Source organism: Paroedura picta, chromosome 1 (genome assembly GCF_049243985.1).
Source record: "Paroedura picta isolate Pp20150507F chromosome 1, Ppicta_v3.0, whole genome shotgun sequence".
NCBI classification, from domain to species: domain Eukaryota; kingdom Metazoa; phylum Chordata; class Lepidosauria; order Squamata; family Gekkonidae; genus Paroedura; species Paroedura picta.
In genome coordinates, this window is record NC_135369.1 from 109,924,915 (window position 1) to 109,950,156 (window position 25,242).

The window sequence follows — 25,242 nt, forward strand, 5'->3', positions numbered from 1 at the left end:
CTTTCCATCCCGGAGGGGATCATCTGCTCAGCAAGGGGCCTATAACAAAATCCCATTAATGTCCCAACCTCCCAAAAGCCACCCTCTGAGAGTGTCCTCGTCAAAAAATTGCTGTGTCCCAGTCAAGAGCCAGCTGTGGGTGCTGAAGACATGCTGGCATAGTGTCTGTTAACTATCAGTGCCACTTAAGTGGGGACCAGGTTCAGTCTTCTAGGTGCAGCTTATTTAGACTCTGCCAACAAGAAGGACCCCAACATGATATAATACCATACAGTCCACCTTCCAAAGTAGTCATTCTTTCCAGAAGAACTGCTTTCTGTAAACTGGAGATTAATTCCAGGAGATCTTCTTCGACCATCTGGATGTTGCAAGGAAGGCAAGTTGGTTCTTTATGTACCATCTGGATGTTGACAACTCTATCCATTAGAGAAAGATTTCCCCCTTAAATGGCAGTTGAATACATTGTTTTTCTTTTATTGAATATATTGTTGTTCTTTTAATCAAAGTTATATTTATTACGTGGCCTGAGAAAATAAGCAGAATTGCACCAATACCAAGCAGCAGAAGAAAAAAGAACACAGAATCTGCTTTTAAAAAGAAAGGGGGAGGGGAGTCTTTTGACAAGAAAAGGAAGGATCAGTCCTGCAACTGCAGTCTAGCACTAGTTCATGAGGTATTCTTTAAAATGCACAAAAGGAAATTTAGATAAGCATAGGCAGAAAAGCCAAAGGCCCACGTTATCATGATGACTATCAGAGAGTGAGAGAAAGAGCACCCAGGGATAGTGTTCTAAAACAGAAAGGAATTGGGGAAAGTTTGCTCTAGGATATTTGTTTATCATCCAACTAATATGTCAAATTGCAACCAGAGTTCCCTCCCCCCACCCTTTCTGAAGCTAGATGTGAAAGCTAGATGTGCCCTTAGGACTTTCAACCCAGGTTGAACATTATTAGATTATCTTTTACACTGCCTTTCAGGGAACATATGAGTGTTTAAGCAGTTCCTGTATATAGACTGGCTCAGGTAAAGTAATGGTGCATATTGTACTTGTTACTTGTTTTTAATAAGTTCATTTTAAGAGCTTGTTCTATGAACAAGACATAGAGCAACCAAGATTATTAGGAGTTTATACTTGCTAAAAGTCTGTGTTTCCATGTCTATTTTTATGATTGATGAACAGTTATTTGGGGGATGGGGTGCTAATTTTGTTTGGTTTAGATATAGTTGTTTTTAATAGAAATAGGACTATGTTTCATTAATATAATAGGGCTATTAAGTTTCTCATTTTATAGGGTTTGCCTTTATTGTTTCCATGCTGATTTTTAAAGTATTATGGTCCTTTAAATACATATGTATATTCTGAATGGTTTCATGAAATATGCTAAGTAAATTAAATAAATATTAAATAAACTGGTGCACTGAGGTCCTAATAATAATCTGAGATCTGAGGATTTCTCTTAGGAAGAAATTAAAGTAAATCATTTTACTTGTTTGTTTGTTTTACTTTGTAAGATGCCTTGATCAGGCTCCCTAGAGAGATATTTAGATATTTATTTAAATAAATAAATAATGGAAATCATAGGTAGTTTCATTAGAATGCATTTGTAGCTGCTGAAACTGATTTGAAGAGGGAAACCTGCTTGTGAGAGAGGAGGAGCTTTGTATCCCTTGACCATCATATTATTTTCCTGGTAAAACTGCTATCTCCAAATTAATTTTCTCTCCAGTTGGTAAAAAGTACATTTAAGAATTAGTTTTGCCCTCTGAAGTAAAAGTTTGGTAGGTATGAGCTCTCTGAGTGAAAAGTGCACAAGGGGAAAGATTAATTATATTAATCTCCCCCCTCACCCTTTCAAATTACAGTACCAGTGGTTGTACATTCTACTGAAACCCCAACAACATTCTGGAAAAGAGCCACAGAACTGCACAGATTACATAGCTCTACCTCAGTTTATCAGATGGGTTAGATGGATGAGAGCCAGCTTGGTGTAGTGGTTAGGAGTGCGGCCTTCTAATCTAGCATGCTGGGTTTGATTCTGCGCTCCCCCACATGCAGCCAGCTGGGTGACCTTGGGCATACCACAGCACTGATAAAGCTGTTCTGACAGAGCAGTAATATCTGGGCTCTCTCAGCCTCACCCACCTCACAGGGTGTCTGTTGTGGGGAGAGGAAAGGGAAAGTGATTATAAGCTGCTTTGAAACTCCTTTGGGTAGAGAAAAGCGGCATATAAGAACCAACTCTTCTTCTTAGGTAAATAAAACAAACCCTAATGGTGTGAAAATCCATAAACATGAGATGATTTTCTCATGCGTGGATGAAGGGAAACAAATGACTTCAGAAAATAATTATTTGCTTCATGACAAACCCGTTAAACATCTGTCTGGATGTACTGATGGATGATGGTCAAACTCCTGCATGGTGATGTAGCCTTGTAAAAGATGTTAACATAGGCTGGAAATTTCACAAACCAGCAAGCTTCATGAAGTACTTAAAAAAATTTCAAGACTGCTCATCTGGGTTTAAATTGATTCTTCTTCATTTTGTACCCATCTACAAAGAATCTTCCTCTCTAAAAAGACCCAGTTGCTACAAACTGCAGCCTCAGAATGCTGTACAAAGCTACCAGACAAAAGGGTTGTGTCGGTTTCATAATACCTGAAGATTCTATTGCACGGCCAGACCCCAAGATCCCACTGTATTAATGTCACACCAAACAAAAGAGTCAAGGAGAGAGGCTTCTGGAGTGTTACCTGCTTTTTTACAACCTGGCCCTTTAAGGTGTCACAATCTGGTGACTCACTGTTGTTCTTGGCTCATCTGCAAATAGCAAGCCTGTTTAGATAGGTGCTTATGTTTAGGTGTAAGCCAAATGACTCTTCCCCTGTAGCTCACAGAAAACATTGAACCCTGGTTGTGAACAGCTGCATGTGGAGAGAAGCTGAGCCTGGGCCACCATTTTATAGAGGAGAGTCAGTAGGGGATATACCTTTCCGTTGCCTGTTGTACATCAGGTAAGAGCTCGCTGTCCTTGTGTTTTTGCTTGCTCAGAGCCAAGTGGGACCTGGGCTGAATCTGGACAGCGCTTTTATTCCAATCCCTGCTGTCTACACTGAATGCAATTTCCATTTTGATTTTGGGTGATTTAAATTTTTCATTTGCAACAAGCATGATTTATCTGGAGTGACCCTACCTTTCCCCCATGATATACTGGAGTGGATATAACCCTTGATATTTGAAAAATCTGCATGAGTAAAGGTGCAGCTCCCTGCTTTTCCCAAACTAACTTGCTGCCTCAAGCCTCCAACAAAGCCCTGATTGGCCAGGATGTAAGTTCAAAGCCTTCCTTGTTCCCAGGTTGCAAGGCTTTTCTTAAAGGGGAAGCCCTAACTTCGCTCGGCAGACGCTCCAGAAACTCTAACTTTTCCCGGTAGAGATTTGCCTCTTGGATTTATTCCCCCTCCTCTGCTGTCTCCAATCTTCTCCTCCCCCACTTCAAGTAAAGAAAGAAAGAGGCTCCTGCTGAGCTTGGCTCCCCCCTCCCCTTCTGAGCTTCCCTAACCACGTGCAGAACACTTTTCTGTTTCAATGAAGGGGGAGGGAATAGAAGAAGTTGTTGTTAGGTGTGAAATCATGTCTGACCCATCATGACCCCCATGGGCAATGATCCTCCAGGCCTTCCTGTCCTCTACCATTCCTCAAAGTCCATTTAAGTTTGCACCAACTGCTTCAGTGACCCCATCCAGCCACCTCATTCTCTGTCGTCCCCTTCTTCTTTTGCCCTCAGTCGCTCCCAGCATTAGGCTCTTCTCCAGGGAGTCCTTCCTTCTCATGAGGTGGCCAAAGTATTTGAGTTTCATCTTCAGGATCTGGCCTTCTAAGGAGCAGTCAGGGCTGATCTCCTCTAGGACTGACCAATTTGTTCGCTCTGCAGTCCAATAGAGGAAGACCCAAGTTCAAATCAATCTGAATTCAGCAGGATTCACAATGGAATAAACAAAGTAAGTGCAGAATCAGCCCTGGTTTCTGGACTTGGAAAACAGGCATCTAGATTGCTTGTCTTTAAGTTTGGTTATGTGTCTCACCTGCTGGGGGAGCTGAAAGGGGGGGGTGTTGTATCACATAAATATGGTGTGGTTAGGGGGAGATATAGTGGTAGGAGAAGAACAGGCCAGGCAAAAAGACATTTGTGTGTGGCTGCTCTTTCAGATTCTTCTTTCAAACAAGGTTATGCTAGTGACCATCTCACCATCATTCTGGGCTATAATAAGAGGGTAAGTCAAAAGGTACTCTACTAGGGTTCCAGTTCCTATGTGCATGGGTTTATTCCAAACAGCGTTTATTCTAAACAAAACATTTATTCCAAACAAAATCATTTTTTCACAAAGGACACAGGACAATCAAAGGGACTTATTATGAAGAAATGTAAAGAAAATTGAAAACTGCATCAATGAGAAAAAGGCCAGGAAAGTTGTACTGAGGAATTTTTTCTAGGTTGTGTTAGGATTTAATTTACTTCTTCCTTCAGATCTCTTCCATGCAAGTCACCCCTTAGTCATCCCCATCTCTTTTTCCTTTAGCTTTCTTGCCAAGAAAGAATATTTTTTCCTGTAATCCAGTGGTTCTCAACCTTTTCAGTGCCGCAACTCCAACTTCGGTGGAGGTGGTATATGCATGCGTGTGGGCAGGCATGCAGCATGTGCGGGCATGCGCGCACATGCACACAACAATCGAGGTGGCCAGTGCCACGACTCCACCGCCTCCACCTGCTGCCTGCTCCAGCCCACCACCGCCACCACCTGCCTCCACCCACTGCTGCTGCCCACCGCCACTGCGGCCAGCAACAGGGTGACCCCGCAGAATGGGCCAAGCGACCCCAATTGGGGTTGCAACCCCAAGGTTGAGAATCACTGCATCCTTTTCTAACCTTTAACACCCTCCTTTATTTTTATAAGGTTTATTACCTTGACTCTGCTAAAAACAGCTCTGTCTTTATGCACCTTGCATTCCTAAGGGAGAGGAGTGGTGGCATTGAAACTACCCAGGGTTTTCTTTTAGTCATTTATGGTTAAATAGAAACAGAGATGGAGAGCAAATGAAGGTGAAAGGGAACACGAACCTGCCAAATGGCACTGTCCTTTTTGCCTTTGGAAGACTTTCCTCTCCCCTACAGCTACTGGGTTGAAAGTCTGTGGGTGTAACACAGGGATGACCCAGCCTTTCCTCCTAACCCTTTCTTTCCCAGTTTGTTTTTGGCATCATGGGAGGCACATAAATTATGCAACTATGTGCCTTGGATGGAGACTGCATTGTGGAGGGGAAAGATTATCCAGTAAAGTGCTCCTTTTCCTTTTCAAATCTAGGCTAAGCCAAACTGGTGCCATCTGCTGGATAAAAATATCAAAGTACAATTTTGTCAGCCAATTTCTTTGCAGGTCTCTGAACAACTCATTTGTTTTCAAAACTACAAAATCACCAGGAGCCCCTCTCAGCAGGCAACAGCAGTGAACTTTGATTATACTTTTTCTTTTCTTACTTTACTTTCTTGGTTCTCATTTGTTTCTGGTTTTCCTTTTCCCATCAGGCAGAGTGCTACCAATGATCTCTTTTCAGTCTTTGCTACTTCAGTCTATTTTTGGGGTCACAATGATCCTAAAAAGCTCTGCTTTGGACAAATACATTGCAGCAGTCTATGAGCATTCAGTCTTATTGCCGGAGGCTACCCAAAAGCCTGTTTCTTCTGAAGATGCCTTCAAATTGATGAACAAAAACATGGATATTTTGGAAGACGTGATCAAAACAGCAGCAGCTCAGGTAGTGATAATTATTTTATGATTTTGTATGTTTGTCAAGATGTGGCAGGAAGAGCTTTAATTCTTCTTTTCTTGATAGGGTGCACACATCATTGTGACTCCCGAAGATGGCATCTATGGCTTTCGTTTTACCCGAGAAACTCTTTATCCTTATCTTGAAGACATTCCAGATCCAGAAGTTAATTGGATCCCATGTAATGACTCACAAAGGTATTTAATTTTTTTATGGGATTGCTAAACAACGATAAAACAAAGAACTGTGCAGGGCTCTGGTTTCATAGACTCCTGTGGTTCAGTACTAATTTTTGGAACATGCAGTATATAAAGGGTCTTTGAGCTGATACTTTTCAGTTAGAAGCTCTGGGGTGGATCCATACTAAATTTGTTTATATGATGGCCCTCTCCGGATAGATTTGGGTGGCTTACATCAGCGAATACAAACTCATACAGCATGAAATTTAAAATACATTAAAACCAACACATCCTAACTCCAGCACCCGTATGAACCTGGCCGTTAGGGTATCCTATTAGTGGCCAGGCACAGAATGGAGACAAATGTAAGCTGCTTTGAGACTCCTTCAGGTAGAGAAAAGCAGCATATAAGAACCAACTCTTCTTCTAATCCCTGGACTCAACAATCTAACAATACCAGCAGCGCCAACCCACCTCGGTCCAGCTGTCTCTGGAGGACATCTGTCAGAGCAACCAGTGCTGTTTCCACCCCATGGCTGGGCTGAAAGCTGGACTAGAATGGATTCAGTACCAAAGCTTCCTCTAGGTACTCCTTTAAGTGGTACACAGCTGCCCACTTCACCACCTTCCCCAGGACCTGGCATTTCTTAAAGGACCTGGCATTGACCTAAAATGTGGGAACATCTCACATATCACCGAGCATCTGCTATACTTTCTATTCACTTTCTCAATTCCTCTACCAAGATACTACTGAGTAGGATTCGCATTATGTCTTAACTTCAAAGCTGTTATAAACTGTCTTTCAAAAAAATCTATTTCTACCCACAATCCAGCTGCTACTAATAACATCATCTTTAAACATCTCCATTCTGCTACCTAAACAGACTAATGACATCCATATTTCAAATTCCAAATCCCTATAATCTCAAGACCTTGGTAATTTAACGTATGCTTTATGCCATGTACTATTTTCATCAATCTCCTGTCCTTCATCCTGTATCCTCTTCCATAAATCTGGTACCTCTTCTGGAATTCCTTCAAATTCTATCTGTAACTCCTTATACTTATCCTGCACTTTCCCAGTTCTACACACTTCTTGCATCATATCATCATCCACGTGAGCTATTCTATGGAGTCTAGTCAATCTCATCCTAGGCACAACCTTTTCCAAACAAGCTATTCTAAGACCTCCATCTCACAAGTGACATTAAAATAAACCATTGGTTGCCAACTCTGGCAAATCATCTCTTTAAACAGAATTCTGTCATCAAGATGGTCTTGCTTATCTCAACATGATTTGAGAAACACAGTATTCTAGGAATAACCAAATCTTTCACTTCTACTACCTTCTGTCCAGGCTTTTTTTCTCCTCCCTCCCCCAAGCCACAAGTTTTGTTTCTGATTAAAGTTAGATCTCTGTGTGTGTTTGTGTGTCTCTCTCTCCCCATGTGTCTCAGTGTGCCTCACAGCAGGAGGCATAGCAGGTGATTAGGAGGGAAGGAGGGCTGGTGTGCAGTTTGCGGCAGCTCTCTCTGTCTGTCCCTCTCTCCCTCCATTGCAGCAGGGGCGGCTCTCTCTGTGTTGCTGTCAGCAGCTTGGGGCAGCTCTCTCTGTGTCTCTCTCTGCCTCCCTCACAGTAACAGCGATAGGAGGGAATGAGGGCTCGTGTTTGGTCTGGCAGGGCTTTGTGTGTCTCTCTCTGTCTTTGGCATGTCTAAGAGGAATGTGGCTAGCGTCCAGGGATGGAGGGTGGGACAGCCGGACACGTCCCACCCCCCAGGCTGTTTCACAAATATAAAGAGGAACCATGGATAAGGATATATATATATAGGACAGGAAGGCCTGGAGGATCATTGTCCATGGGGTCACGATGGGTCAGACACAACTTCGCACCTAATAACAACAACATATATCTATATCCGCCCCACCCCGGTTTATCTTGCAATGTATCCCATAAGCAAATGAGCAGGAAATGGGCTGAAATAATCCACTTAACAATGAGGGGTTTGTTAGAAGAATTTTTCAGTTGGCATAAACATATTAGAGGAAATATTCCGGTTGGCAGGTAAGGAAAAAGGAAAAATACAGATTCTTGTTCTTTCTTTGGCATTAAAAAAAAACACCCAATTCAGAAATATTAATTAACCTAGGATGTAAATGTAAAATATTTGGCTGTGATTTCATAACAACATAACATAGACTTCTTAGATAAAATTAGCCTTTGTAATGATAATGCTGCAGGATTTTTTTCCCTATATAAAAGCTAAATACAATGGGAAAGGTGGATGTTAGTTCTTATGGTACTTGTAATGTCACCCAGCCTGTTTTCTACTTTGTGTAATTTATAATTTAAGAAAAGGGGCCTGGTCTGTAACATAAGTTGTCACATATATTGTGGCCTACAGCTGCTAATAGTCTTCCATCTCTGTTATTTTTTATTCTATAAATTAGATTTGGATATGCCCCAGTGCAAGAACGACTCAGCTGTCTGGCAAGAGACAATGCTATCTATGTGGTTGCTAATATTGGGGACAAGAAGCCATGTAATCTGGTGGATCCCAAGTGTCCTAATGATGGCCGTTATCAATACAACACAAATGTTGTCTTTGATCCAGATGGGAAACTGGTGGCACGCTACCATAAGGTAAACATAAGCTGAAGATGGATCCAAAGGGCCATGACAGGTGCTGGTCCACCAACATGAAGAAAGATGCAGACCTTCAACTTTGAGGGCCCCAGGTTGTGAAAAGCTTTAAAGCTGAGCAACATCACCATGAAGTAGACTCCAAAATGAATCAGCAGCCAGCAAGGGAGTAATATTGTAATGTTCATTAGCCCCAGATACCTTTCATCAAAAGTCTCATACCACTGATGGTAGGAAGAGCAATCCCATCTAAATCAGTGGCCCATCCAGCCAGCAGAAGCTTCAGTTGGGTTTTAGCTTTCAGGCACCTCATTACCATATTCATTGGCCAGAGCTCATTGCACCAAATCATAAAGTGCTAGCTAGAGATGGCTGGTGCATAGGTATTTTATACTATAAAAGTATTTTTATACTGTAAAAATAGGTGCAAGTATAGAGAGGGTCCAAATGGTAAAGAAAATAACAGTATATGTGTCATGACTTACATGCAATCCCTATCAGAGTAGGTGAGGCCCATAAATGCACATAGTAAGGTAGTAGAAATACTTAATAGGGAGGGAATTTAAAACTTTTTTTAAAAAATTAACTTGCAGAAATCTTTGCTGTGCACCTTTAATTTCTGTGTTTTCACTGAAATGCCTTCATGTTTCCAACATCTGTTATCTTTCAACAGTTCAATCTCTTTATGTCAGAAACCCAGTTTGACATTCCTAAAGAGCCTGAACTTGTAACCTTCAACACTTCATTTGGGAAGTTTGGTATATTCACATGCTTTGACATACTGTTCCATGACCCTGCCGTGAGCCTGGTGAGCAAACTCAAGGTGGACACAATTCTCTTCCCTACTGCTTGGATGAATGTTCTTCCACATTTAACTGCTATTGAATTTCATTCCGCATGGGCTATGGGCTTGCAAGTCAATTTGCTGTCATCCAATACTCATAAAACTGAATTGAAAATGACAGGTAATAGACATATCTTTCTAATTCCACCAATCAAACTGAAAACAATTGGAGGCTGACATTCTAAGTGCCTTTCTTACCATGTATGCAAGCCAGAGTTAGGAGAGTAGGGTGTCTTTGTACTTAAACTGAAGTGACTGCATAAGAACCGTACTGTGTGCAGTTCGGAAGGCCTCACTTCAAAAAGGATGTGGACAAAATTAAGAGGATTCAGAGGGGAGCTATGAGAATGATCTGGGGCCTGGGGACCAAGCCTTATGAGGAAAGACTGAGGGATTTGGGAATGTTCAGCCTGGAGAAGATGTTGAGAGGGGAAATAATTGTTCTCTTTAAGTATGTGAAAGGTTGTAACTTGGGGGAGAGCAGGGAAAATTTCCTGTTGGCAGCAGAGAATAGCACCCACAGTAATGGTTTTAAGCTATGTGAAGAATGATATCTTGGCTAGATATCAGGGGGAAAAAAATAACATAGTGGTTCAGCAGTGGAATTGACTGCCAAAAGAGGTGGTGAGCTCCCCCTCACCGGCAGTCTTTAAACAGTGGCTGGACAAATACTTACCTTGGATGCAGACTGATCCTGCATTGAGCAGGGGGTTGGACTAGATGGCCTTTATGGGTACTTCCAACTCTATTGCGCCATAAGAATCCTGCTAGTGTGTCCTCCTCATAACCACTACAGGCATCCATTGGCTTCTTTTTAATAGTAAGTAGAATATTCGTAGGGGCCTCTTGTGATGCAGAGTGGTAAGGCAGCCGTCTGAAAGCTTTGCCCATGAGGCTGGGAGTTCAATCCCAGCAGTCGGCTCAAGGTTGACTCAGCCTTCCATCCTTCCGAGGTCGGTAAAATGAGTACCCAGCTTGCTGGGGGGTAAACGGTAATGACTGGGGAAGGCACTGGCAAACCACCCCGTATTGAGTCTGCCATGAAAACACTAGAGGGCGTCACCCCAAGGGTCAGACATGACTCAGTGCTTGCACAGGGGATACCTTTACCTTTATCTAGAATATTCTTCCTTGTGATTGTGACAAATATGCATACAGAACCCTAGCTGCTTGACCTTCCCCTCTACATTCCTTCAGTGACCCCCTACTCTATGTCCAGAGGAAGGCAAAAATCCTCCAGGATCCCTGGTCAATCTTGCCTGGAGGAAAATTCCTTCCTGACCCCAAGTGGCAGTCAGCATTACCAATCATACATGTGTTTGCATTTCTGTGTCTACTTTTAATATATTTATCAGTGTATACTGAGACTTAATGCAATGGGGAAGGTTCCTGCAAAGTCATTCAAAGGTAGAGAAAATTGTGAAATAACTATTGGTTATTGATAGAATGAAGTTTTAAAAGGACATCATTGGGGACATGGTTTTGATAACTGCTTCCCACAACTACCTCTTATATTGAGTGGTCCTTGCTAATAATGTAATGGCATGTGTCTAAAATAATCACAGGACACCACATGTTTCTTTCTGTTCTCTTTCCACTTTAGGAAGTGGTATCTATGCCCCAGATGGATCACAGACATATCATTATGATGCGGAATCTGAGAATGGCCAGCTTCTGGTTGCAGAACTCCATTCCCGCCCTTCTGTCTCTCCTACTTACCTTCCTACAGTTAACTGGAGCTTGTATGCAGCAACCATCAAGCCATTCCCTGAGAATGATAATTTCAAAGGACTCATTTTCTTTGATGAATTCACTTTCTCTAAGCTCAACAGCCAAACTGGCAATCTGACAGTGTGCCAGAAGGATCTCTGCTGCCATTTGAGCTATAGGATGATGGAACAGCGAGAAGACGAAGCTTATGTATTAGGTGCATTTGATGGCCTTCATGTGGTCGAAGGAGAATATTACTTACAGGTCTCAATTTTTTCAGGGGGTGGGAGATTGCTCATTATGGTAGAAGGTGGAAATGAGAAAACAATTCTAGATATCTTGCCCTATTTTTTATGCAATCAATATCATAAAAGGAGTGCACATGAAATTATAAGCAAGGAAAGAAAATACAAAATTCTATGTGATATTTATTTAATTTCAATTTATTTATTATGCTGTCCTTCCCTTGTGGGATCAGGGCAGTTTTCAACAAATGCTATAAAATCATAATCACAACTAAAACAATTTCTTAGTTATAAAAGTCAAAAAAATTGTTACAATTTTACTGTTTAAGTATGTGCATTTCTGGTGGTAATTTGGGCTCACATTAGGAGCTTGATCCCGCCCTGGGAGGAGGAGGGGGAGAGAATAAAGAGCCAATGCAATGTTTTAAGTCAACTGCTGTTATTCATTTACCTCTCAGTAACAGCTCAGTGTGTGTAGGAAGCATAGTACCTTTGGTGATACATGGGCTTCAACCACAGGCCTGGTGGAATGACTCTGGTAATAACTCTAGAATCATAGAGTTGGAAGGGGCCATCCAGGCCATCTAGTCCAACCCCCTGCTCAACGCAGGATCAGCCCAAAGCATCCTAAAACATCCAAGAAAAGTGTGTATCCAACCTTTGATTGAAGACTGCCAGTGAGGGGGAGCTCACCACCTCCTTAAGCAGCCTATTCCATTGCTGAACTACTCTGACTGTGAATTTTTTTTCCTGATATCTAGCCTATATCGTTGTACTTGAAGTTTAAACCCATTACTGTGCATCCTTTCCTCTGCAGCCAATGGGAACAGCATCCTGCCCTCCTCCAAGTAACAACCTTTCAAATACTTAAAGAGGACTATCATGTCCCCTCTCAACCTCCTTTTCTCCAGGCTGAACATTCCCAAGTCCCTCAACCTATCTTCATAGGGCTTGGTCCCTTGGCCCCAGATCATCCTCGTTGCTCTCCTCTGTACCCTTTCAATTTTATCTACGTCCTTCTTGAAGTGAGACCTTCAGAACTGCACACAGTACTCCAGGTGTGGTCTGACTAGTGCCATATACAATGGGACTATGACATCTTGTGATTTTGATGTGATGCCCCTGTTGATACAGCCAAAAATGGCATTTGCCTTTTTTACCGCTGCATCACACTGCCTGCTCATGTTTAGCTTACAATCCACAAGTCCCCCAAGGTCTCGTTCACACACAGTGTTACCTAGAAGCATATCCCCCATCCAGTAGGCATGCTTTTCTGTGTGAGGGGGTGGATGTAAGTTAGTTGGAGAGAATACTGCTCCCTGAGCACACAGTAGGGCACACTACAGGGTGGTGCTCTCCCCTGCTGTTGCCCTCTGTTCCCAACCCTGGAGAAAGGACTGTAGCCACTTCCTATATACCTGTGTTGGCTATCATTACATGCTCCAGCGGAGCAGTATAAATAAAAGCCTAAGGGCTAAGTGGGAGGAGAGTGGGCGGGCGCTGTCCATGATAAGACTCGGAGTAACGAATCAGGAGCCGTGAAGCGGCTCCTGATTCATTTCTCCGAGTGGCACTCCAGGGCCAAGTGGCCAATTGGGAGGCACGCAAAGCACGCCTCCCTATTGGGTACTTGGTCCACTCTTGGAACAGCGTGCCGCCGACTCGCCAGTCCTCCCAGGCAGCCATCCTCACTGCTGCAGCCTCCGAACGGTGAGTCTCTGCTGGGAAAAGAGCAGGGACGCTGCATGTTCGACGGACTTTCCCCGCCGTGCACCGACGGACTTCGGCTGGGTACGGGGATGGCTGCCGGGGAGGAGGGTCGCCCCATGCCACTACGTCTAGGGAAAGCAGCAGGACCGCTACGTTGAAGACGCGGTGCCCCTGCTGCTTTCCCTCTGCCCAGTGGCAGCCCTTGCCCGGGGAGGGACCTCCTTGCTACCCTCGCTGCCGCGAACACCGGCCCCCCTCAAAAACGACACCCTGCCCACTGCCGCACGCACGCAACGTATCCCCACCAACGCCCAACGATGCTCGGCTGACTCGACATGCCTCACATCCTCTCTCGCTGCTGCCCACCCTGCCACATCGCCTGCACGGCCACAGCCTGCCTCTCCAGCCGCCCACCCTGACCTCGCCCGTCCCTTTGGGGTCCTGCCGAACCTTCTCCCAGCCCCTACTTACACTTCTCCAAATCAGCCGCTTTGCCGCCTGTTCCCTCCACTCACAGCCAGCCCCACGCGGCCGCTACTGCGAGCCCAGCCGCAACCATGCATGCACAGAGTCCCGCACCTGCATGGTTGCTCCCGCCATCACACCACCGCCCGCGCTGCCAACCCCCCCCCCCCCGCGGCACTGCCTGCAATGGAGGGAATGGCCGGCAATATGTCCACATCACTTCCACGTCATCTGCCCAATTTTATAAATGGGCTTTACTTCTAGTATACTATAAATCATAAACATTAACTGCCTAATTTGTTCATATGAACACCCTGTTTTATTCTGTCTAAAGAATTCAAATCTGCAAAATCCCACTGTATTGCTGGTGTCATGTCAAGCCTCCAGTAAATGCACTTTTTTAATGCTCCTAAAAAATGCACTTTTTAAAAAGTTAAGCTTTTTTTGTTCCATTAATTTCAATTTGAAAGATTAACACACTACAGATTAAATTACTGGGAATTATATGTGTGGGTAGCCTGACCTAGATGGCCCAGTCTAGCCAGTTCTGATTAAATCTTGGAAGTTGGGCAGGGTTGGCCCCGACAGTATTTGAGTGGGAGGCCACCAAGAAAGTACAGGGTTGTTATGTACAAGCAGGCAATGACAAACTACCTCTCCATGTATTTTGTCTTGAAAATCCTACAGAGCTGTCATAAATCAGCTGTGACTTGCTGGGAGCCCTTTTAGCTGAACCAAAGTAAATTAAGTTCTGCACCAAGAAAGAGAAACCCATTCACTGATTCTAATAGCTTGGTTTTGTGGATGTTCACTTAGAAATAATTCCATTGATTTCAATATTCCCAAGTAAGTCTACATAGGATTACCTTAACATGAGTTCCCCACCACCATGAAAACAACCATTGATTACAGTAAGGTTGATAGTACAATTCTAATCTAAAGAATTCAATGGATTTAGAAGGGTGTAACTGTTGAGCCCTGACTGCTCTTTAGAAGGCCAGATCCTGAAGATGAAACTCAAATACTTTGGCCACCACATGAGAAGGAAGGACTCCCTGGAGAAGAGCCTAATGCTGGGAGCAATTGAGGGCAAAAGAAGAAGGGGATGACAGAGAATGAGGTGGTTGGATGGAGTCACTGAAGCAGTGGTGTGAACTTAAATGGACTCCGGGGAATGGTAGAGGACAGGAAGACCTGGAAGATCATTGCCCATGGGGTCGCGATGGGTCAGACATGACTTTGTAACTAACAACAATTGTTGAGGACAACACTGCAGAATTGCTTTTTTGTTTGCTATTTTATTTGTCTCCTGATGAATGTGACACGGGCTTAGATAATACATTTGGCAATTATTCTGCAACCATTTATGGAAATGTGTGGATTCACTACTTGAGTGGGCACCACAGTGGCCCATTATGTACGGCCGCCGAAATGGCGATTTCGGGTCACATGGAAAACGCGGAGGGGGAAGATGCGAAGCATACCGATTATGCACGGTGCGAGACGGCAGAAAAACCCAGAGTAACCGATTATGCACGCGGCGATCCCGGCACTGCTTCTGGTTGTGCCCCGGTTGCGCTTTCTTCCGCGTTTTGCTAATGTGGCTTTTTCGGTGGCATGCACCGAAGCTGCAGTCGGTTGCAGCTGGCACCGTGTGTTATCGGTGATTTTAGTCGCCACCATTCCACCCTGAATGTGCGTTATTCCCCCCGTGCATATTGGGTCAGTGAGATGCTGATAGTATGAACCAACTATAATATGATGATGTCCACTGTATGTACAATCATGGCTGGCCTTTTTTCAAACAGTCACTTTTCTGTAAATAGCAAGGATCAGTAAATAGTATGAGCCCAGCTGTGAGTTTTTTGTGGATGATCTCATCCCCTAGTCCCCTAGGAGCAATATTTCAGTGGCTGGGCTGGTTATAGTATTGACTCCCACATCATAATGTGAAGAACAACAGTATAACCATACCAACTTGGATGCAAACTATTGTTTGTGGAAACAAATTATTTTTCTCCAAAAGTTCCATTTTGCTAGTGGAATCTTGTTCTGATGCAAGAAGTCTTTCCTGGTAGTGAGGCATTCCTTTTCAGCTGAGTCAAGACTTTTTGAACTGAATCTTTGGAACCAAACCAGTGAGAATATGGAAGCTAATTTTTGATCTGTTAAAAACCCTGCTTTTTTATTATTTTTATTTTTTATTATATTCTTTCAATTGTTCGTTTGTTTTTTCTTTAGATATGCACATTGCTGAAATGCAGAAGTACTGACTTGCAAACATGTGGTGAGCCAGTGACTACTGCTCAAACCCACTTTCGATACTTTTCTCTCAGTGGCACCTTTAGCACTAAATACGTCTTTCCAGAAGTTTTGCTTAATGGAGTTCAGCTGGCGCCTGGAGAGTTTCAGGTAGGGTAATATTTCAGGGGCCGATTTGCTTGCGGCCTGGCGAGCTTCTCGCTGCAGGGGGAGCGGGGAGAGGGAGCCACGGCCTGGTGCTGAGGCCTTCGCAGCCCATGGGTTGGGGACCACTGCTCTATATGGCAGCCTTTTAAATACTTGAAGATGGTTATCAGATCCCCTCTCAGTCGTCTCCTCTCTAGGCTAAACCGACCAAGCTGCCCCAACCTTTCTTCATACGACTTGGTCTCCAGACCCCTCACCATTTTTGTTGCCCTCCTCTGGATACGCTCCAGTTTGTCTACATCCCTCTCCAACTGGGGTGCCCAAAACTGAACACAGTACTCCAAGTGAGGCCGAACCAGAGCAGAGTACAGTGGTACCATCACCTTCCGTGATCTGGACACGATACTCCATTTGATACAGCCTAAAATCCCATTTGCCTTTTTAGCCACCGAGTCACACTGTTGACTCATGTTCAATGTGTGGTCTATTAAGACTTCTACAACCTTTTTGCACATGCTATAATAGGATATGTATGAAATGTATGCTGTGGTGCAATACATAAACATCTGATGCGAACACCTCAAACTTGCAGGCCCCACCCCCACTGAAGATAAAATCTGTTTTGATACACCAAATAGGCGTGCTGTACAGCAGGCTAGCCCCTGCCCCCGCCATGCAGTCTGCAGGCCTCTGCATTATTTCACAGAAGGCTGCTGACTTTTGAGCATGCACAAAGTGTTTCCCCCAAACAATTTTTTTTACCAAAAAAAATGGACAAAAGACATTTGGCTGAGTATGCAAAAATGCCCCATTCAGAATAAAATCTTCTTGTGAAAAGTTTTACAGACAGCCAAGAGATAGCAAGGAGAACTGTATCCCAGAGGCGTTTTTTCTGCTTCTTTCCTGGCACCTCGTAAACGGAGAAAGCCTGGTGGGCATGGACAACAGTGCCTGTGCCTTGTGTGGAACCCCAGCTCCTCTTTTCCTGCCTCCCACCCTCCCGGGACTCTTCCTGGCCTCCTTCCAGATCTTACCTGTTCCAGGGCATCCAGAGGCCCCACCAGTCCGCCCCTCAGATTCGCAAGGTTTCCTGAAAAACCATCCCCTCTCAGGAGAGAGAACTGCTTTTTATCTCTCTCTATATGCAATCTTTAATACTTAGCTGTATAAATATTTGCACAGAGCCATCCTGGGTGGATCTGGTCCTAACCTCTTTTCCCGGCAGCATTCAGACTCTGAATGATGCGAGTGCGCCAGTGTGCTTCTTGCCCAGTTTGTTGGGGGTGGGTGCAAGTAGGGGCTGGCCCAATCTGGACATGCATAGCTTCGTTTGTCCTGATTGACCTGTAACATTCCAGGGATCGGAAGCAGAGGCCAGCTGGCTCTGCCCAGGAGTGCTTTGTGCAGATAGTTATACAACTAAGTGTTAAAGATTAACTAAACCATCCAGGAAACCCTTCCAGGGCCATCAAGAAGCCCCAGGGTTTCATGAAACTTTAGTTGAGAAAGCTTGGTATGGATGCTGGATTGGATATTTATCTCATCTCATGCTTTCCTTTATTCCTTTGCTTACATATAGTAAAATTACGTCTTCAGTAAGTATGCAACACTTGTACCTTGTGCACTGTTAACTGAATTTGTGTCAACATTTTCCTTCTTCAGGTTTTGAGTGATGGGCAGCTGATTAGTCAGAATGGTACATCAAAGCCAGTATTAACGGTGACACTGTTTGGAAGGTGGTATGAAAGAGATCCACCACGTCCAGAACAGGTTTGTCTGAGATGTTCTGGAGTAAACATTTCAGCATTATCATACAACATTTTCTTATCATTTTATTTCTTCATATTATACTTTAATTCATAAGTTCTGTGTCATCTTGAAAAAAACAATTATTGCTTTTTCCTGATTGTGACAGAGTCAGAGTTTTCCATCCTACAGAACTGATCACATTCATACCACTTTAGTGTTACCTATCAAGTCCAAAATAACATGCCCTAGAAGTTCATTCTCATACAAAAGAAACAATTTTGTTGACCTGATTTTTTAGGTTCTGAGCTTTCATTTTCTCATTTTTATGTGGTTCCTTTTCAGTTTTGTTATAGGGCAAGTCTATCTCATTGGGTAATCAGACAAGGACTAGTCAGAATCATCTTCAGATGATACAGAATTAGGATATGAAACCGTGTTATACTTCATGCTTGATGTTGGATTCTGATTGGAAACATATTGTTTAGCTAGCTTAGATCAGTTAGGTGGTTAGAATGGTTGTTGATTTGCTCAAAATAGAAAATAACATTTGTAGATGGAAGTCAATGGAAACATTTATTTCCCTACTACAGAAACACATCAAGCTATGTGAAAGAGTTTCAACTATCTTGAAGGCCTGTATATAGTTAAGCTGTGATTCTATCTACAGTATACACTGTATGACTTGATCATCAGTATCAACAAGCCAACATTACACTCTTATGATCTTTTCCATTATCTGGATCTTCTAGAAACATTGGAAACATTTCCCATAAAATGCAGTAATTTGGCTACTTTTTGGTATCTTCTACAATATAAGAAATGTTATTGGAACATGAACAGTGCCAGCTTGGATCTCCTGTCTCAGTGGGCCACATAACTTATCACACAATTACAGCCTCCAGCATCCTTGTTTGAAGGTCTAATAGTTCAGTTTTGTATAGTTTGCAGAAAACCAGGAGAGTGGGAGTTTTCCTGACCTTCTTGGGCAGATCACACCATAACGGACAAAGCACATGTAGGGACACTTGTTGGTTTTGTTCGTTTTCAGGTTAACATCTGCAGAATCCCCTGCTGTCTTGAGTGAAGTTGTCATAGGAGATCATAGGAAGAGAGACACTCCCACAAATAAGAGGATTCTAGGCCATGAAAGGTTTTGTAATTTCCCTATGTGGGGGTGGGTAACCTCACTTGCTTATCTGAATACTCCAGAGCCTACTGAGAGGGACATTACAGCAAACCACACAACAAGATATAAGTAACAGAGGCTAACAAGGTCGGACTCTTGGACAGAGCAGATGTGTTAAGTTAGTGTCTATCTGTCTTTTGAGGTGAGCAGCCTTGTTAGTTTCTCTCTTGATGAACATAGGCAAATTATAAAAAGTCTGTCTTGAAGGAAGAGCAGTAGGGGTAAATAAGAACCCCTGTATATAAATGTGTCTAATCAGTCCTTCAAAAAGATGGAGACGGGAAAATGTTTAGACTGTAGGAGTCTGATAGAAATAAGTGGTTCAATGAGAAGTTCCTGAGCAATTCTTCCATGAAAAATTTTTCAATGGTCCTCGACCGTCATGAAACCCCTGGTTCCTCCCCCACACACCCTCTTCTTAGGCCGCTAATTTCCCAACCTTCCCGAAAGCTCCTGCCTGGCTCTGGCATCACACTGGAGCACAGGAGAACCTACCTCCTCTCCTCGCCTCAGCTATGCATTTCAAAGACTCAGTTGGCTCCAGCGCCCATCCAATCTCGCTTTCAAGGTTGATTCCTTTGGTTAGGCTAAATAACAGCTGCAGGAAAGCGCCTTTGCACCTTCCCTCTATCAAAGGATATCAAAGACTTTTGTGAATCTTGTTTTCCTGTGTGAATGCCTGGTTCTTTCCCAAGTACTTTATTGCCCTTTTCTCATGGCCCAGGTATAAAGGTTGGCCACCCTGTTCCCTGGTGTCTCTGTCAAAGACTGTATCTGTGAGCATATACAAAGTACGGACTCTGAATGCTGACTTCTTCAATAAAAGACTTCCACTTAAAGCTTCAACCTGAAGCCCGGCAGTGATATCTTGGATGTGAGTTTGCTGGGTCTCAGCGTCTTGGTTCTTGACATCGACTTCCTTTGGAAATTCTGGTGACTGGTCACCCTTGCTTCTGCAGGGGAATGTCATAGAAGAAAAATCCAGATGATATTCGATGACTTGTGGTTTTAGAAATTAAAGTAAAATAATTGTTGAAATTATGTCAACATAATTTAGTTACATGGATGTTAAATGATAAATCTGAATTAGTAAGTAATGATTTAGGCACATCGATTGGAAGCTTTAAAAGTTATTGTAATAAAGATTATATATATCAGTTCTTTGTTTTCTCATTTTTTCTTATCTGTATTTCATATCCTTAATAAAATAAAATTTAAAAAATCATTCACTTTAGATCTTTGTGAACTGTTGAGTTAAACTATAAGGTTTCTGACAGCTTCACTGTAAACTGTGAAGAAGAAAATGTTCACCTAAACCCAGGCTAGAATGTTACTTGGTTTTCTAATCTGTTCAACATAACTGTGACTACTTAAGCTTTTGAGCCATTTTGATAGGAACAATAAAACACTTACTGTTCTTTAAAAAAATAATTCTACCTCAAGGGTCTCTGTATTCTGAAAGAAAAATAAAACCTTTGCTGGAATAACAAACATCCACATAAGATGAAAAACATAAATAAATACCAAAAGATTCTTTTATTTTATTATTGGATTTATATCCTGCCATTCTTCAGGGTCTTGGAAAGCGGCAGGATTATACTATACAAATTATATTATACAGATCTAAGTTTGTCCCTTCCACAATGACAAACAGCGACTGTTTACCCTCAATATGTTCCCATATACATCAGCAAATGTACAAAAAGAAGAGGTGGTTCTTATATGCCGCTTTTCTCTACCCAAAGGAGTTTCAAAACAGCTTATAATCGCCTTCCCTTTCCTCTCGCCACAACAGACACCCTGTGAGGTAGGGCTGAGAGAGCCCTGATAGTACTGCTCAGTTAGAACAGCTTTATCAGTGCTGTGGTGAGTCCAAGGTCACCCAGCTGGCTGCATGTGGGGGGAGCACAGAATCAAACCCGGCTCGCCAGATTAGAAGTCCGCGCTCACCACTATACTAAGCTAGCAAGTTTGAAGATCCCTTTCACATAACACTGATTTCATTGTAATGAACTTAGGGCTGCATCTTGAATTTAGATCTGTCAAATAATCCTGAATAGCAGCTCTTTGGACCCAAAAGTCCGGACAGTCTAATACAATACAGATTAATGTGTCTGGGACTTCATATCTATTTAGATAATACCTTTCTGATGCAGGGACTTGGTGGAACATTCCCCATGCCACATTTGAAATTTTAAAAAGTTTATTTTTGCTAGTAAAATGGCCCTTTTTGATAGGAGTTCAGCGAATATAGATATGCTGGTAAAACTTTATATCCCAGAACAAAGGAGAGCAGGTGTTACATGGGGTAGAGTTCAAAATTTGAATTTCCATGTCCTCTAATCTCTGTGAAATTGTCTTAAATATATATTTTTCATCCTGACCCAAAAGCCACACAATATCTAAACCAATATTTTTAAGCTTGGATAGAATTATATAGTACCAAGTAGAGATAAATATATCGCTTAGTAAGTCACAAATGAAGTTTCCCAAATTGGCCAAGAAGTGGATATTCAACCAATACTTTAAGGTTAATAGCCAAGCTTTTAAAGCCAAATGTTGCTGACCTAGTTCAGTGAGAATGGTATGACTGGCAAGGTTTCTGGGTACCGCAAGTAAAGATCTTAAAAACATGAAATGGAGAGACTCCAATTTATTATTAAAATCCAAGACCCAGATTTGAATATCATATAACATTTGAGGAATGAGCTTCATCAAATACATTTTTAACAGAGCAAAAATATTTTTATTTCCCTTTTGATGGTAAAATTTGGATAACAAAACCAAAGGATCTTTCGTAGCCTTGACAATCTGCTTTCTGTGAACAGCCCATTTGGTGTTATAACTTAGGGTGAGGCTAAGGTATTTGAAATGATTTACTTGTTCAATACAAGGACTTCTAACAGTCCAAGAATATTTGTACCAGGCTTTTGCAAAAACAAATTTCTTTGCTCATAATTTATTTCCAATTGGTTACTGTGGCAATAATCCATGAAGCCATGCAGGTAGCATGGAAGGCCAATATATGTTCTTGATAAGATGACAGTATTATCTGCATAAAGTAGCAATGGGGTGGTGTTTTACCCCCATATAGGCTGATGGCCTCTTATTGTCTGGAGAAAACCAGGAAGACCACTTAGATAAAGGATGACCGGCACCCTCGTTTAACCCTGATGTTAATAGAAATTTTTTTCCCGTTATTACCAGTAGCTAGTTTAACCTGACAAGTTGCTTTGAAGTACATTTCTTAAGAAAAGTAGAAGGCATGGATCAAAATGCAGACCTCCTAATTTATCCCATAGTTTGCCTCTGTGGATAGAATCAAAGGCCATCTTTAGATCTAAAAAAGCTGTGAAACATTTGCCACACCTGTGAGGTAGGTGAGGCTGAGAAAGCTCTAAGAGAACTGTGACTGGCCCAAGGTCACCCAGCTGGCTGCATGTGGAGGAGGAGTGGGAGTTAAACCTGGTTCTCCACGTTAGATGTTGCCACTCTTAATCACTACGCCAAGTTGGCTCTGAAGTTGCAGGCACAGAAACTGTCTAACATGTTCTCTTTCCCACACCTCTTTTTTATGATGAAGAACTTGTAGAAAAAGCTTGTCATATTTTGATTGGTCCTAATAAAAAGGTGCTCTGACCTGGATGGCCAAGGCTAGCATGTATTCATCAGATCTCGAAAGCTAAGTAGGACTGGCTGGTTGCTATTTGGATGGAAAACCACCAAGGAAGTCCTAGGTTGCCAGGCAGAGGCAGCCACTTGTCTTGAAAGCCCTAAGGGGCTGCCGGAAGTCACCTAGGGCTTGAGGGCACCTTTCATCATCACAAATAAAAAAGTACTTTTACTTTGGGGAGTTTTCTACGGACCAATGTGTTTTTATTTTAAAAACTGTCACTTATCTGAGTGTCTGAAGAAACAGGATAACCTACAGTGGCCTTGAATAAAAGTGGGAGGTTGTATTAATTTTCATTTCAGTTGTTTTCAGTACAAAACATATTTCAGCTAAATTGGTTTTGGTTTTCCATCCAATTAGGATGAAGTTCTTAGGAATTTTACTGTTTACCTGAGCAATCCTGCCTGCCAAATTTCATATAAACTGAAGAAAATAATTCATTTTCCAGGCAGCTGTAATCAAAACACCCCAGAATTAAAAATTATGTTTTGAGTGCTTCCTTGAGTGTTGATCTCTCCTTATTCTCTCTCCCTTTCTGTCCCTCTTCCTCTCTGACCACAGGTACTATTACAAACTTTTAAATTACTTTGGGGATGAAAGGGTGAATGTCTGCAAAACCTGTCTAAATTTGATGGACAACAAAGAAGTTACGGTAAACAAAAGTTCTTCCCACTGAAACAAATGGAAACTGGATTTCCATTCATATTTGTTTCAAAACTAATGAAAATGGGTGGACGTTTCTGAGTTTGTTGGAAAAAAATGGTTTTGGAATATAAATGTACTTCTTTCTATGATGAAATGAATGCATAAGTCCCTGTCCATGAGTAGGAGGGAAAAGAAGAAATTTCTTGAAAGAAAATTTGCTCCATGAAATATTGCATGTGAAATAGGAATGTCAACAATGAATGTGATTTGTATAGCCAGCTGAGTCCAGTCTCTAAACGCAGCTCCGTATGAGATCATAATGAATCATGAATATGAAGATAATTTACTATAGCTGTTTTCTAGCTGGAATAAATCTGCTTTCCTCTTGTCAATATCCTCCCTTAACAACCTTGGGATGTTACCAAGACAAACAAGGCACACCTGTCCATGATACTTGTGCTCCTTCTACAAAGCTAGAGCTTTCAAAAGTGTTTTTTTCCCCAGCCTTTCCCAAAAAAGCCTTTGGATGTTAAGCTGAAAATGCAAACAGTGTTAAAATGGTAGAGGAAGCTTTGCAAATGTTCCCTGTGAAATCTCATTAAATCAAATTATTTTTTACTATCTGCGTAAATGCTAATGACAGTTAATGTTTTTAACTCTTGCAATCTCGTTGTATGTAAACTGATTCTGTAACATCATGAACAAAATTACTAAATCCTCATAATAGCCTATAACATTTTTTAAAGCATTTAATTCATCTGCTTGACATCCTTCAGTGTTGAAAGACATGATTTACTCAAGTATTTACAATGAGTGATGAGCGATAAAGCTATGTTAGAGATTAGACAATAGAAAGAGAGTTATATATGTCCTGACAGCAAACATTTCTGGGCTTCCTGGACCTGTCCAAAATGTACACAGGTTCACTGCCTTTCTAAGCTCTGACCTATCCCAAGAAACACAGGGGGAAGGCTAAGGTAACTAACCTGCCTCTGGCATTGATGTGTAATGCCAGATCCATCAACAATAAGACCTCAACTCTACAATCATATTTTGTAGAGCATAAGGTCAATCTGGTATGCTTAACTGCGACCAGGGTGAAAGAGGGTGAAACCATTGACCTCAAAGAGCTTGCTCCCCTAAGGTTCTCAGTCCTACATCAGCCATGGACTGTGGGACAGGAGTGTTGGCTATCCTGGTCCAGGAGGAGTCCACCTTCTGGGTAGTCCTCACCCCAACAATCCCAGAAGTTGAGTGTGTTGGCCTCGGGTGGAACCTGGTTAAGAGCTTGGACATCTGGTTGGTGCACCATCTACGTACTAGTAGACACTCTGTTGGACTGCTAGAGGTGGCTGCTGTGAGGGCACTATGTTACCCCCAGACATATTCTTTCTTTTTTTTTTATAAGATTTTTATTTTTATTTTCCAGGATTAAAGATAATGAAATACATGCAATCTACATTGTTAATACAGAAAAAAGAAAGGTTATGCTCTTCATTTAATACATTTAGTTCCCCGTTTCAATCCCCTTTTATATTATTTTCTTAAATAGTTCGGGTAAGGGCCCCATTGTTCTCGAAAGGCCTCTTCTGTTCTTCCGTTCACTATCAGTGTCAGTTTAGCCATCTTGGCAAAATCAGCTAATTTATTCAGCCAGTCTTCTATCGAGGGTAGTTCTTGCGTTTTCCATTTCTTGGCCAATTCTAGTCTTGCTGCCATCGTCGCATAGAAGAATAAACTTTGTGTGTGGGTTGGGAGGCACTGCGGAGGAACACTTAATAACATAGCTTCAGCTTTCATAGGAAATCTAAGACCCCACATTTTCTGCATAATAATATGTATTTTTGCCCAGAACTTATAAACTTTTTCACATCACCACATATGAAAAAAAGAGCCTACTTTATCATCACATTTCCAGCATTTATTATTACAGTTTTTGGCAATTTTGGCGATCACTT

General features: G+C 42.2%; 1 protein-coding gene across 5 annotated transcripts; it reads left to right on the top strand.

The window, feature by feature from the left end:
- Nucleotides 1-907: 907 nt before the first annotated feature.
- LOC143844865 (pantetheinase-like) lies at nt 908-23,337 on the top strand. 5 transcript variants are annotated; one of them, XM_077352617.1, is made up of 10 exons: nt 908-1,023; nt 2,890-3,013; nt 5,588-5,813; nt 5,892-6,022; nt 8,456-8,648; nt 9,322-9,613; nt 11,096-11,466; nt 15,864-16,034; nt 17,694-17,801; nt 23,201-23,337. In XM_077352617.1, exons 2-10 carry the CDS (start codon nt 2,928-2,930, stop codon nt 23,234-23,236), a joined length of 1,614 nt encoding a protein of 537 aa, XP_077208732.1. In that variant the 5' UTR covers nt 908-1,023; nt 2,890-2,927; the 3' UTR covers nt 23,237-23,337. The 5 variants fall into 5 exon arrangements, with proteins under 5 accessions (XP_077208732.1, XP_077208741.1, XP_077208760.1 ...); XM_077352626.1 differs by lacking the exon at nt 23,201-23,337 and adding an exon at nt 19,691-20,123; XM_077352636.1 differs by having other exon boundaries at nt 1,008-1,023; nt 5,584-5,813.
- The last annotated feature ends 1,905 nt before the right edge of the window (nt 23,338-25,242 follow it).